The 12,093-nt window shown below is 58.8% G+C and overlaps 1 protein-coding gene across 1 annotated transcript in view; it reads left to right on the top strand.

Moving 5' to 3' along the window:
• Positions 1-12,093, top strand: part of SRRM3 (serine/arginine repetitive matrix 3) — a 33,704-nt gene that overhangs the window by 6,604 nt on the left and 15,007 nt on the right. Inside the window, exons 2-7 of the mRNA XM_028498045.1 lie at positions 1,281-1,382; positions 9,362-9,490; positions 9,585-9,665; positions 10,161-10,190; positions 10,641-10,703; positions 10,835-10,870. Coding sequence (XP_028353846.1) covers positions 1,281-1,382; positions 9,362-9,490; positions 9,585-9,665; positions 10,161-10,190; positions 10,641-10,703; positions 10,835-10,870 — 441 coding nt within the window. The remainder of the gene's footprint in view (positions 1-1,280; positions 1,383-9,361; positions 9,491-9,584; positions 9,666-10,160; positions 10,191-10,640; positions 10,704-10,834; positions 10,871-12,093) is intronic.

Consider the following 12,093-nt stretch of genomic DNA (forward strand, 5'->3'; position numbering starts at 1 on the left):
GGGCTTCCCTGGTGGCGCAGCGGTTGAGAGTCCGCCTGCCCATGCGGGGGACGCGGGTTCGTGCCCCGGTCCGGGAAGATCCCACACGCCGCGGAGCGGCTGGGCCCGTGAGCCGTGGCCGCTGGGCCTGCGCGTCCGGAGCCTGTGCTCCGCAACGGGAGAGGCCGCAACGGTGAGAGGCCCGCGTACCGCAAAAGAAAAAAAGAAAAAAAAAAAAGGCGGGTCAATCCCAAATGCTTGCTGAAGGAGAGGAAAGAAGGAGAAAAGAGACGGGGTCCCTGAGAGGGAACAATGTACCATTTGCATGGACGGGCTGAGTGGGGCGGGCTGGGCCTGCTGTGTGCACAGAGGGTGGATGGTCAGATGACAAAGAAGATGGGACCCCGGTTCCTATGTGGTCACCATATTTTCTGTCCAGGACAATGACCCGCGGCCCAGGAAGGGGAGAGGGTGGGAGCCTGGGACCCCAAGACTCAGCAGCATCCACTGGACAGCTGCGTGTGCCGGGCACAGGGCCGGGGGCTGGGTGAGCACAGGGCAGCACGGACATCTGTCACAGTGGTGGTGTGAGAGAGGTTACGACCAAGCCCAGGGTGTGGGAACAAGGATGAGGGGTAGATAATTCTGGGCTTTGGTCCCTAGCCTCAGGGAGGGAGGGAGAGCGGAGTAGAGAAGTCCGGAGCTTCCACCCAAGGCCCAGACTTCATCCACCCCCCATCCCAAGCTGGGAAGCAATGGATCTACCCCTGGGATCCCGGGCCAGCCACCTGGCAGCCTAGACCTTGCAGAGGCGGGGATGTGCTGAGGATCTCCCCAGGCTCTCGTGAGGATCAGAGGTCCTTGAGGCCAGGAAAGCAGAAAAGGCCATGTATGTGTCAAGGCCACGGGTCTCACTTGTCCCCTAAAATGTCTCCAGAGAGTGACTGCAGCCTGGACGTGGGAGGGAGGCCTGCCCTGGGGTGGGGGAGGGCCAGGAGGAAGGGCCCCGTCTCCCCTGGTGGGTCTCCCCACTCCTGGGAGCAACACTTCCTTTAGTTTATGTGTTTGTTTGGCTGGTAGCTTGTTTGTTTAGTTGATTGGTTGGCTGAGTTGGTGCAAAACAGGTAGGCCTTGAGCTTCCCCAGAACTGAGAGTCCTGGTGGTGGTGTGACCTTGGACGGGTCGGTGCAAGCTGGGAAGTGCCCACGTGACTGAGGGTTGGGGGGATGGGCTGGGGGGCGGGCAGGTGGGGAGGAAACCAAAGCCAAGACAGCAGTTCTCATCTTCCCTGTACCCCACAGGTACTCAGAGGAGGAGACCCGGCAGAAGGTCAGGACTTTCCGGCAGATGCTAATGGAGAAGGAGGGAATGCTCGCCAGGGAGGACCGGCCTGGGGGCCACGTGTGAGTGCTGCCTGGGTGGGGCAGGGCACAGGGAGAGTGCAGGCTCAGGCAGCGGCTGGGGGCCAGAGGGGCCTTTCCCAGGGATCCCTAAGGTGGTCGGGGCTGGAGGGGGGAGAAAGAGGAGGAGGAGGAGAGGGCATGGCTCTCTTCCACTGGCAGCTCCGGCCTGGCCCGGGGCACAAGCAGGAGCCGCTGGGCACCTGGGCACCCCCGAGGCCCTCTCCCTGTGCGCTGGGTTCTGTCTATCGCCCAGCGGTAGGGGAGGCACCCCAGATCTCAGCCCAGGGAACCCTGGGCTGCGAATCAGGAACTTGAGAAGCGTTCTCACCCTAGTGTTGTCAGTGGCGGATGGGCTGGCCCCTCTGCCCCAACTACCACCACCTGTGACGTGGCCTCCAGAGCAAGCACAGACGCTGGAAAAATAAGAACAAATGCACTAAATGCCGTTGCTGGCTTAGCCAAAGGCTAGCGGGGACAGAGAGCATGGGCTCTGCGGCGGCCACATCTCTGCAGCTGTCACGGGACAGAAGGAGCACTGGGGTGCTGTGGCCCCCCCGGGTGGGCTTTGGCTCAAACAGGGGAGTTACAGGGAGGCAGACTTTGTCTCAGATTACAGGAGAACCGTCAACCACTCAAAACCATATGAAATGGAGCAGCTGCTCTAGGAGGGCGGGGACTGCAAGTGTCCAGGCATGGCTGGGTGATGGCATCCTGCTGGGTCCCTAAGTCCCTGTGCACCTTTACTGGCACAAAAATAAAACGACAGCAGCACCTTCTGAGCGATCTTCCTGTTGCCGTTGTCTTGAGGGCAAACAGCATGGCAGCAGTGGATGGACCTCGATGGGCAGCGGGGAAGCCCTTTCTGCAGAAATTCTAGACTGCTGGGGGATCCCCTCCTAACCCCACTTAACCTCGCCTCTCTGGCTTGAGTAGGAGCAGAAGCAGAGCCGGGGGGGCTTCCCGGGCGGCCCAGCAGTCAGGACTCGGCGCTTCCACTGCAGGGGGCGCGGGTTCGATCCCTGGTCGGGGAGCTCGCATCCCGCGTGCTACACAGCGCGGCCAAAAAGAAAAAAGAAAAAAAGAAGAAGCAGAGTCACGGCAGCCTCGGGTTTGTGGGGGGCTCATGGGTGATCTGGGGGAGCCTGGCTCAACGGGCATGCTCTCTCCTCCCCAGAGGCGGGAAGAAGTCATACCACCACCACCTCCTTCTCTCCAGCTTCCCAGAACCCACAGCACCCCTCAGCAACTGCTGTGCCCATCTCACTGATGCCCGAAGGTGCCCCCCACCACCAAGGGAGCGAGCCCCTCCTCCCTTCCCTTCTCAACCTTCCTGACACCCAGATCCTCCGCTGCTACCCGCACCACCTCCAAACCCAGCAGGTCCTGCCTTTCTGACCTGTGTCCCCCCAGATCCCCCCAGGGCTCCGCTGGAAAATCAGCCACCCTTTCCTCTTCCATCCAGTGTGAGGGCGGGAGGCCTCGTCCGGAATCTACCTTTGCCACCTTCTCTGGGCCCTTCCAGAGATAACCGCCCCTCCAGCCCAAACCTGCCATCCCGCCTGCCCTCTCCTGGGCGCCTTCTTAATCTACTCCCTGTCCTTCCTCAATTCTGCTATCTCCTCCAGCTTCCAGCCCACATGTTTCTCTCCTTTTTCCACCAAATTTCTGCAGAGCCTGTGGTACACGTTGTCTCCACTTCCTTAAGCCATGGAGGTCTGGCTTCTTGCCCCCATGACTCCAGTGACCTGCTTGGGCTGTGGCTGCCTGAGCCCCCCTTAGCGTGGCCCGGCCTCCTCTGCAGGCCTGGCCTGGCCTCCTCTGCAGGCCTGGCCTCTCTCTGGCACATGCCGCCGCTGTACTTCCCCAGTGGAGACCTGCTTTCCCCCTGGCTTCCAGGATTCAGTTCTTTGTGAGTTTCCTCCTACCCTCTGGTGGTTTCTGTTCCTCCCTCACTCCTGCCCACTTCTCGGGTGTTGGCTCCCCCCAGGGATCTGTCACGTCCTCAGGTCTCTTCCCCAGGTCTTCCTTCCCTCTTCTTCCTGGGGAATCTCATCCATCCCCCAGCTGGAACACTCTCCTGTTAGTGGATGACTCCCAAGTCTTTTCCAGAAGTCCTGATCTTCTCTTTCCTGGAATGAATGAATGACTGAATGAATGATGCATTTAAGAACTGGGACACATTGGGCAGGATGTCATGGAGAGGTTGCAGTGTCCATCATCGGAAGGAAAGTCCTTGCGGGTCTGTGCTGTATGCCGAACCCTGCGCTGGTGCTATGAGGGGGGGCGGGTGTGGGGGGCAGGGAAAGACTGCCCCTGCTCCCTGGGTGGAAACACAAACCTCCAACCTGAAACCAGGAATTACTGGCAGCCGCGGACAAGAAGAAACAATGTGGCCACTTGAACAACTTAGTCTCAAGCTCTGTGCGTGTTTGGTGGGGGAAGCGAGACAGGCTAGGGTGGTCAGTCAGGAAGGGTTCCTCCGAAGAGGCAGCGTCAGGAAGACTTGACAGTCCAGGAGGACCCCTGCTCTGGAAGCAGAGGAGAATATAGACTTGGCAGGGTCCTGGGATCCTACTAGAATATTAGAAGACATTGAGGACAAGTTCGTTACCAATTTTGTTTACTGCTGTATCCCTGGTGCCTAAAACAGTGCGGTTTGCCTAATCTCCCCCAAAGCCTCAGTTTCCTCCTTTACACAGGGAAGGGTTGAGACCAGAAGCCTTCTTCTAGCTCAGGCAGCCAAAATGGTGTGAAAATAGCGTTGCAAACAGTGACTGCAGCAGTGATGGTGGCCTGGATTACTCCCAGGCTGGGAAGAGTTGTCTGTGGTGCTGAACCCAAGGCCAGAGGCAGAGAGGCGGCAGAGGGCTAGCAACAGATTGGTCATACGCCTTCCTGTGGACCTGGCATCCGACCAGGTCTTCAGTTCTTAGTTCAGAGTACAGGCTAGTGGAGGGAGATTGTGTGCCCTGGCATCAGACACCCCACCTGTCTTATCCTCTAAGTTCAATATTAACCCCCTGAGCTCCGTATCCCAGCTCCACCACACCCCAGCTGTGTGACTTGGGTAGGTCCTTGATTTCTGTGGGCCTTCAGTTCTTTATTTATAAAATGCAGATATTAGTACCATCCTCAAAGGACTGTAGAGGAAATTAATTGAAACAGTGACTGTAAGTGTGAGGCTTAGTGGCTGGCACACAGCAGACGTACATCACCGCTGGATGATCACCACCACTGTCTTAGGCACCTCGGGCTGCTATAACACAGTACCGTAAACTGGGTGCCTTGATCTACAACAGAAACTTACTTTTCACTGTTCTGGAGGCTGGAAGTCTGAGATCATGGAGTAAATCCCCTCCAGTCTACTCTCCACACTGGACACCAGAACATCATACTGCGGTGTTCTGGGTGTGATCCCATAGACGGTAGGAGCCAGTGGAAGGCTTTTGAGAGGTGTGATGTGGTCAGACAGGTGTTTAGGGGCTTTCTCCTTTGGCAGATGGATCAGATGGGTGACACTACAAGGAGAACAGTGGGGCAGCTGGCACTCTAAGCTGGCAGAGAAGTGATGGAGAGTGTGGTCCCGGAGACACTGAGAGAGGACATGCCTTTGTCTGGAAACTGATTCATGTGGGGAGTCCTATTTTGCCCCAGAAAACTTCTGTGGTTCCCCACCCTCCAGGCAGTCAAATTTGGATTCCCTGGCGTGGCACTGAAGGCTCTCCACACTCTAGACCCAGCCTGGCTTTCCCACTCCCGGTATCACGCAGTAGCCAGCCCGACCTGCTGGCAGCTCGCAGCCACGTCCTGCACGTTCTCACTTCCACGCCTTTGCTCATCCTGGGCCCTCAGCCGGAAACACCCTTGCGCACGGTTCGAATCTACCCCATCATTCAAGGCTGCCTCTAAAAACCACTTTATTCCTGGGATAAAAGTAAAATCTTCTCCTCTTTGGGATATATACAATGTTTTCTTTACTTCTATGTCTGTTATCAGTTCTTTGTTCTTTTTTTCACTTTAATAGACAACCTTTAAGAATAATTGTTTTCACCACTATATAATGCACATTCCATATATGGACATAAGATTATATTGCATCTTGGTTTGTAAGAGCGCAGAACCATTAAAGTTTACTCCGGATACTTTAAAAAAAGAATAATTGTTTTCATAGTTATGTAATATAACAAAATGTTTGGGAGAGAGGGTTTCTGGAAAACAATATTCATATGCTACTTCCTAAGACAATGAGCAAATGCCAGTGTTTTTTTTTTTCCATGTGTCTAATTTTATACATACTGTGACCTCTCCATGCCTCATATTTTTGCTATGAGGATATCAATGATGATACCCACATCAGAGGCTTGTTGAGTATTAAATGACTGAATGAGATAAGTGTATGTAAAGTGTTCAGAACAGCACGCGGCACCTGCCTTAGATTAGTAGCATATGCACCTGTCATATTTTTGCCCTGTGCTGTGAGGAGCTACAGGAGAGGCCCCAGGCCCGATGAGGCAGGAGAGGCCCTTGTTCCTGCCACCCCTGCCCCCTCCCCCCGGCCCCGGGCAGGCCTGGCACACAGGCTGAGCGAGTGAACGGAGCGGAGCGGGCGGCCCCTTTGCCTGGAATCCTCCTCCTCTTCTGTCTGGATTCATTCATCTGTCAATTGGCCATTAGGCTCCTGGCAAATGGGAAACAGAACCAGCTAATTAGCGAAACTGCTGTCAGGAGGAAGAGCGTGTGACTGGCAGTCTCTTCCCAGGTCGGAGCCCTTCCTGGGAAGCCTGTCCAACAGGTGTTCCACGCGGTGCTGGGTTCAACCTCGATTTGCCCTTGGTCCCTCTGCAGTGGACTCCAGCTGGGCTTACTTTGGTCAGCTCTGTGGGGTTCAGTTCGTTCTGTCACAGGGGAGGAACACCTCCCCTGCCTATTCCACAGTCGCGGTGAGGAGTAAAGTAACTAACAAACGTGAACTTAAGGCAGGAAATGCTAAACAAATCTAGAATTCAGTGCACACACCCACAGCTGCGCCTACAGAGCAGGGAGGGGACGGCTGAGCTAGCATCCACAGCAGGGAAGCCCAGCCAGCAGAGTCGGGGGCCGTCCTGTCTGCACATGAATTCTCAAAGCCAACTGCCTAGGTGAACTTCACATTCTTAATCAAAGGTCCCCCCCGAATAGGAGATGTTCCTTTCCCTCTCTGGGCCTCAGTTTTCTCATCTATGAAGTAGGGGCGTGCAAATTTCTCTAAATCAGGAACTGGTTCTGAGTGGGATTTGAACTGTGGAGAGCCATCTAAACATTAGAGAACATTCTTATTAGTGATATTATCAGCCAGGAAGGTCAGGACAGGAGAACCCAGTGTTCTAGCCCTGGGAGAGCCTGCAAAGTGGACATAATGGTACCAGCTGCATAAAACCAGCAAGAAAGGCCTCAGCATAGGCCCATTTATACCCCTGGAACTGCCAGGAAAAGGCTTACCAGAAGGTTCTGAAACCTTGTGCATCTCCCTGAGCCTGGATCTCCCCACGCCTGTCTTCCAGTGCTCCCAGCAGACAAGATCAACCTCCCAGAAAGGACTGGAAAGTGAGAGAGGTCAAATGATAAGGTCCCAGGGAGGGAGGATGGGGCAGAAGGGAGGGAGCTCTGTCCCTGAGACAGAGGTAGAAAGGAAAGATGTCTCTAGGCGTGCAGCCAGCAGAATGAGGGCCCAGTGAGGGCCTGTATTCCGTGGCTAACCCACCTCGGATGTTAGGAGGCAAGGAAGGATTCCTGCAGAAGGCAGGGCCCAAACTGAGCTGTTTTCGTTTGTAAATAACCTTCATCATTTTTGTGTTAGGATAAACGGAAGCTGCCTCCTGCCACTGGCTCACCCACTCAATGTTTGTGGCGCCCTTCAGTTTCGCTAAAGACCGCGTTTTATGTGTCAGGCGTTTGTATGGCTGAGGGCTGTGTGGGGGCAATGGGCCCTGGGACGGGCCCAGGAGTTGGAGATTTCAGGGACAGGAAGTAAGAGGCCGCTGGCTTCGGGAAGAGGAGCTCGGGGAAGAGCAGAGAGGTTTGAATGAAGGGATGTGCGGGTGTTTGGCTCTGCAGGGCCAGGGGAATGAAGTGAGCCTCCATCACCCCAGAAACACCTCCCATCACACCTGTGTGACTTCCAGGCTGCCAGGGCCAGGATAGTGTTTGGGATCCAAATGACATTCTTGACACGAGCCTCAAGGCTAGCTAACCCTGTCAGATATGGGTTACATTCTTTTTTTTTTCAAATACAAAAATCAGTCTTCAAAGAGCTGCTTAGTGGGTGCTCTGCTGGAGATCTGTCCCTGAAAATTCTTTCACCGTGTAGCTGTGATCTACCTTCCTTGCTCTGTTTCTCTTTCATGTGTCAAAACCGCCTTTCTCCCTGGAAGAGGAGGTGTTGGTGTGTGAGTGTCTGACAGGGGTCCCTCCATCCGGCAATGGTGACCGTGTGTGCAGGACAACAGTCGCGGGCCAGGCCTCACGTCAGGAGCTTCACAGAATCTTACTTAATCCTCTCCTCAAAGCTGGGATAGTCTTTTCCTCGTTGTATAGATAAGGAGCTGGAGGCGCAGTGAGCGTGGTCATGCCTGAATTCAGCCCTGTCTGTGTGAATCCAAAGCTTATGTCACGTCCTTAATGCTCTGCTATCCAAGCCCTGGCCTCCCTCGCTCTGGGGAGGAAAAAGATGAGCCTGGTGAAACCAGGGCTGAGCCTCCATCTGGGAGGGGCACTGTCTAAGCCAGCACGGAATGAAAAATGGAAGATCGGCGGCGGTGGGGGGGGGGGCACCACCCTGGAGCTGGGCCTCTGGAGGGTTATTTCCGGGCGTGTTCAATAATAAACAAAGTTACACAGCATCTGGGACCTCAGTGAACTGTCCCAACAACGCTATACCGTAATTAGCATTCTCATCTTGGAGAAGAGGCTCAGAGGGGAGCATGACAGGCACTGGGTCACACGGTGACTCAGGGACAGCACATAATGAGGGCACATCGGCAGCTTCAAAGTTCCTGCCCTTGTCTTAAGCCCAGCGGCCTTTAGGAAGAATCTCCACTCTTCCAAGTGCCCGCAGGGAGCAAACATCTGTGGCAGAAGATGGCTGGGGGCTCCCAAGCCGGTAGCAGGGACAAGATGACGCGGTCCCTGCTGAGTGAAGCGGAGAGCTCGGCAAGATGGATGGGGGCATCGGGGGCGGGCAGAGTGCAGAGGCCTGTGCCGACTGCCACTGGGCAGTGATTGATGACAGCCTGGCAGCGGGAGAAGAGCCGCCAGGCCTCCGGAGGCTGCAGAGAGGAGGATGAAGAGAGGCTATGAATATTTCAGAGACGCAGCAGGGGCTGGAAGGAGGCACTCCGGCAGGGGAGGGGGCTCAGGGACCGCGGGATTAAGGACGGACAGATTATCAGAGAGGGGACAGCTAAGAAAGAGGGAAGGGGCTCTCTGAGAAAGCGGGGCTCAGCGAGGGAAAAGGGGAGCTGGGGAGGGGACGGGGCCTCTGGAATAGGACGCTGGGGTTAAGGCTGCAGGGATCCGTGAAAGGGGCTCAACGAGGGAAGAGGGGGCTCAGTGGGGGGGACTGGGGCGCATTGAATGGGACTGAGGGACAAAGAATCAGTGTCGGGAGGGGCCTCGGCGAGGGGAGGGGCCTCACTAAGGAGGAGGGGTCTCCCAGAGGGTGAGAACTTAGAAGGCGGAGGGCTAAGTGAGGGGGGAGGGCTCCGTACTCTTCTTTCTCTTTTGCAAAATATGGCATCGTTGAGGCTGGCGCCCTGTAAGGGAGGCTCCCGGTCGGGCTCCCCAGATCCCCGCCTGACCCTCTAAAGGTCGGGGCCGCAGACCCGGGTGTCGGCGCATTCCGACCTCGCCGCCCGGCCAGGCCCCGGTGCGCCGCGCGGAGAAAGGGGCCGCCGGAAGGCCGGGCCGCGGTGGCGGGTGCTGAGCTGCCCTGTCGCCGGCAGCGTGGCGGAGACCCCGCGGCTGATCGAGGGCTCCGAGCAGGACCTGGAGTACGCGCCCTTCGACGAGGACGACGGCCCGGTGGGCTGCGACTGCCCGGCCGCCTGCTACCGAGGGCACCGGGGCTACAGGTCAGCGCCCGCCGCGGCGGGGGGGGGGGGCACATGGGGCCACCCTCCCCCCTCACCTCTGCCCCACCCCCACCCCCCGCCCCTTCTCACCCAGGACCAAGCACTGGTCCAGCAGCTCGGCGTCGCCCCCTCCCAAGAAGAAGAAGAAAAAGAAAGGCGGCCACCGGAGAAGCCGGTAAGAGCTGCCACCGGCCAGCGGGGACGGGAGGAGAACGGCGGGGCCCCCAGGTGCCCATCCCTCGGCCGGCAAGGCGCCAACGCCTCACTGTGGGCCCCGCCCCTCGCTGAACCCCTCTGCCTTTACTGAATCCCTCCCCCTCACTGCGCTGCCCCCCCCAAGAGCCCCTCCCCTTCACCAGGCGCCTCCCCCCACTGAGTGCCCACCCCCACCACCGGCACTCACCCGCCCCAGAACTGGACACACTGACCCAGCCCCCCCCGCCCCCACCCCCGTCCACCCGCTCTTCATCCCCCAGCCCCCTCCGCAGGGGTCCTGCCTCCACCTCCAGCTTGAGTGGCCAGGGGAGGAGGGGTTTGGCTGGTGTCGTCTGCGGTTCCCTGTCTCTATGTGCCTTCTCCCCTGTGCTAAGTGAGACCCTGGCCAATGTCTGGGGCCCCAGCTAACCCCGCCCGATTGTCTGTCTCCCCTTCTTTCTCCCCCGGCCCTCAGCAAAAAGAGGAGACTAGACTCCGAGTGCAGGTCAGTAATGAAGGCGGGGCCGCGATGGACGGGCTGGGCCTGGAGAGGGTGTCTGTGGGTGGGAGAGAGGCCAAGGCCGTCCCCCAGAGGCTGGAGACCTGCCGCCTCATGGACCCTGGACAGGGCCAACATGCCAGCTTTTCCCCACAGAGGCCAGAAATTCCATCATTGGGGCCTCTAACCTTTGGGTTTGAAACAGTCCTCGCTCACAATGCCCAGAAGGCTGGAAAGGTGACCAGGGGACAACACAGGCAGCTCCATCAACTACCCATAGGGAACTTGTGGACCCTCAGGGCCTCGGTTCATTCTGTACAATGGCAGTTGGCTTCAGGCCCTGGAATCCCCTTTCCAGCTTTGAGGCCCCAGGCGCCCGGGGTTCCCCAGCCATTTCCACCGCCCCTCATCCCAGGGCCCCAGTTCACTAGACCCCCACCACCACTGTGTCCACAGCTGTGGGAGCTCCTCACCCCTGCGCAAGAGGAAGAAGAATGTGAAGAAACACCGCCGAGACAGGTACCCTCGGCCTCCCCTGGGGCCTCCTCTCACTTCCGCCGCCCGACCCCGCCGCCATGACCAATGCTGTGCAGATCGCGCCCTCAGGCCACCCCAGGCATGCTCAAGAGAACCCTTTTATGGCCCTACAGGTCTGATTCTGGGTCCCGGAGGAAGAGACGGCACAGGTGAGTGGCGCCCTTTGGAGACGGGACAGGAGGATGTGGACAGAGGCCAGTGCCCCGCTGCAGGGACCGAGGAGGCCATGATGGGCGGGGTGTTGCCAGGGTCCTGTCCTGCTCCATCTTCCCACTCCAGGGACTCCTCCCCAGAGCCAGACAGGGGACTGGAGGGTGGGGGGCGGAGGAGGAAGGCCAGCTGCAGCCGAAGAGGGGGCTCAGTGGGGGGGACTGGGGCGCATTGAATGGGACTGAGGGACAAAGAATCAGTGTCGGGAGGGGCCTCGGCGAGGGGAGGGGCCTCACTAAGGAGGAGGGGTCTCCCAGAGGGTGAGAACTTAGAAGGCGGAGGGCTAAGTGAGGGGGGAGGGCTCCGTACTCTTCTTTCTCTTTTGCAAAATATGGCATCGTTGAGGCTGGCGCCCTGTAAGGGAGGCTCCCGGTCGGGCTCCCCAGATCCCCGCCTGACCCTCTAAAGGTCGGGGCCGCAGACCCGGGTGTCGGCGCATTCCGACCTCGCCGCCCGGCCAGGCCCCGGTGCGCCGCGCGGAGAAAGGGGCCGCCGGAAGGCCGGGCCGCGGTGGCGGGTGCTGAGCTGCCCTGTCGCCGGCAGCGTGGCGGAGACCCCGCGGCTGATCGAGGGCTCCGAGCAGGACCTGGAGTACGCGCCCTTCGACGAGGACGACGGCCCGGTGGGCTGCGACTGCCCGGCCGCCTGCTACCGAGGGCACCGGGGCTACAGGTCAGCGCCCGCCGCGGCGGGGGGGGGGGGCACATGGGGCCACCCTCCCCCCTCACCTCTGCCCCACCCCCACCCCCCGCCCCTTCTCACCCAGGACCAAGCACTGGTCCAGCAGCTCGGCGTCGCCCCCTCCCAAGAAGAAGAAGAAAAAGAAAGGCGGCCACCGGAGAAGCCGGTAAGAGCTGCCACCGGCCAGCGGGGACGGGAGGAGAACGGCGGGGCCCCCAGGTGCCCATCCCTCGGCCGGCAAGGCGCCAACGCCTCACTGTGGGCCCCGCCCCTCGCTGAACCCCTCTGCCTTTACTGAATCCCTCCCCCTCACTGCGCTGCCCCCCCCAAGAGCCCCTCCCCTTCACCAGGCGCCTCCCCCCACTGAGTGCCCACCCCCACCACCGGCACTCACCCGCCCCAGAACTGGACACACTGACCCAGCCCCCCCCGCCCCCACCCCCGTCCACCCGCTCTTCATCCCCCAGCCCCCTCCCCAGGG

This window comes from Physeter macrocephalus, chromosome 14 (assembly GCF_002837175.3).
Source record: "Physeter macrocephalus isolate SW-GA chromosome 14, ASM283717v5, whole genome shotgun sequence".
Taxonomy (NCBI): Eukaryota; Metazoa; Chordata; class Mammalia; order Artiodactyla; family Physeteridae; genus Physeter; species Physeter macrocephalus.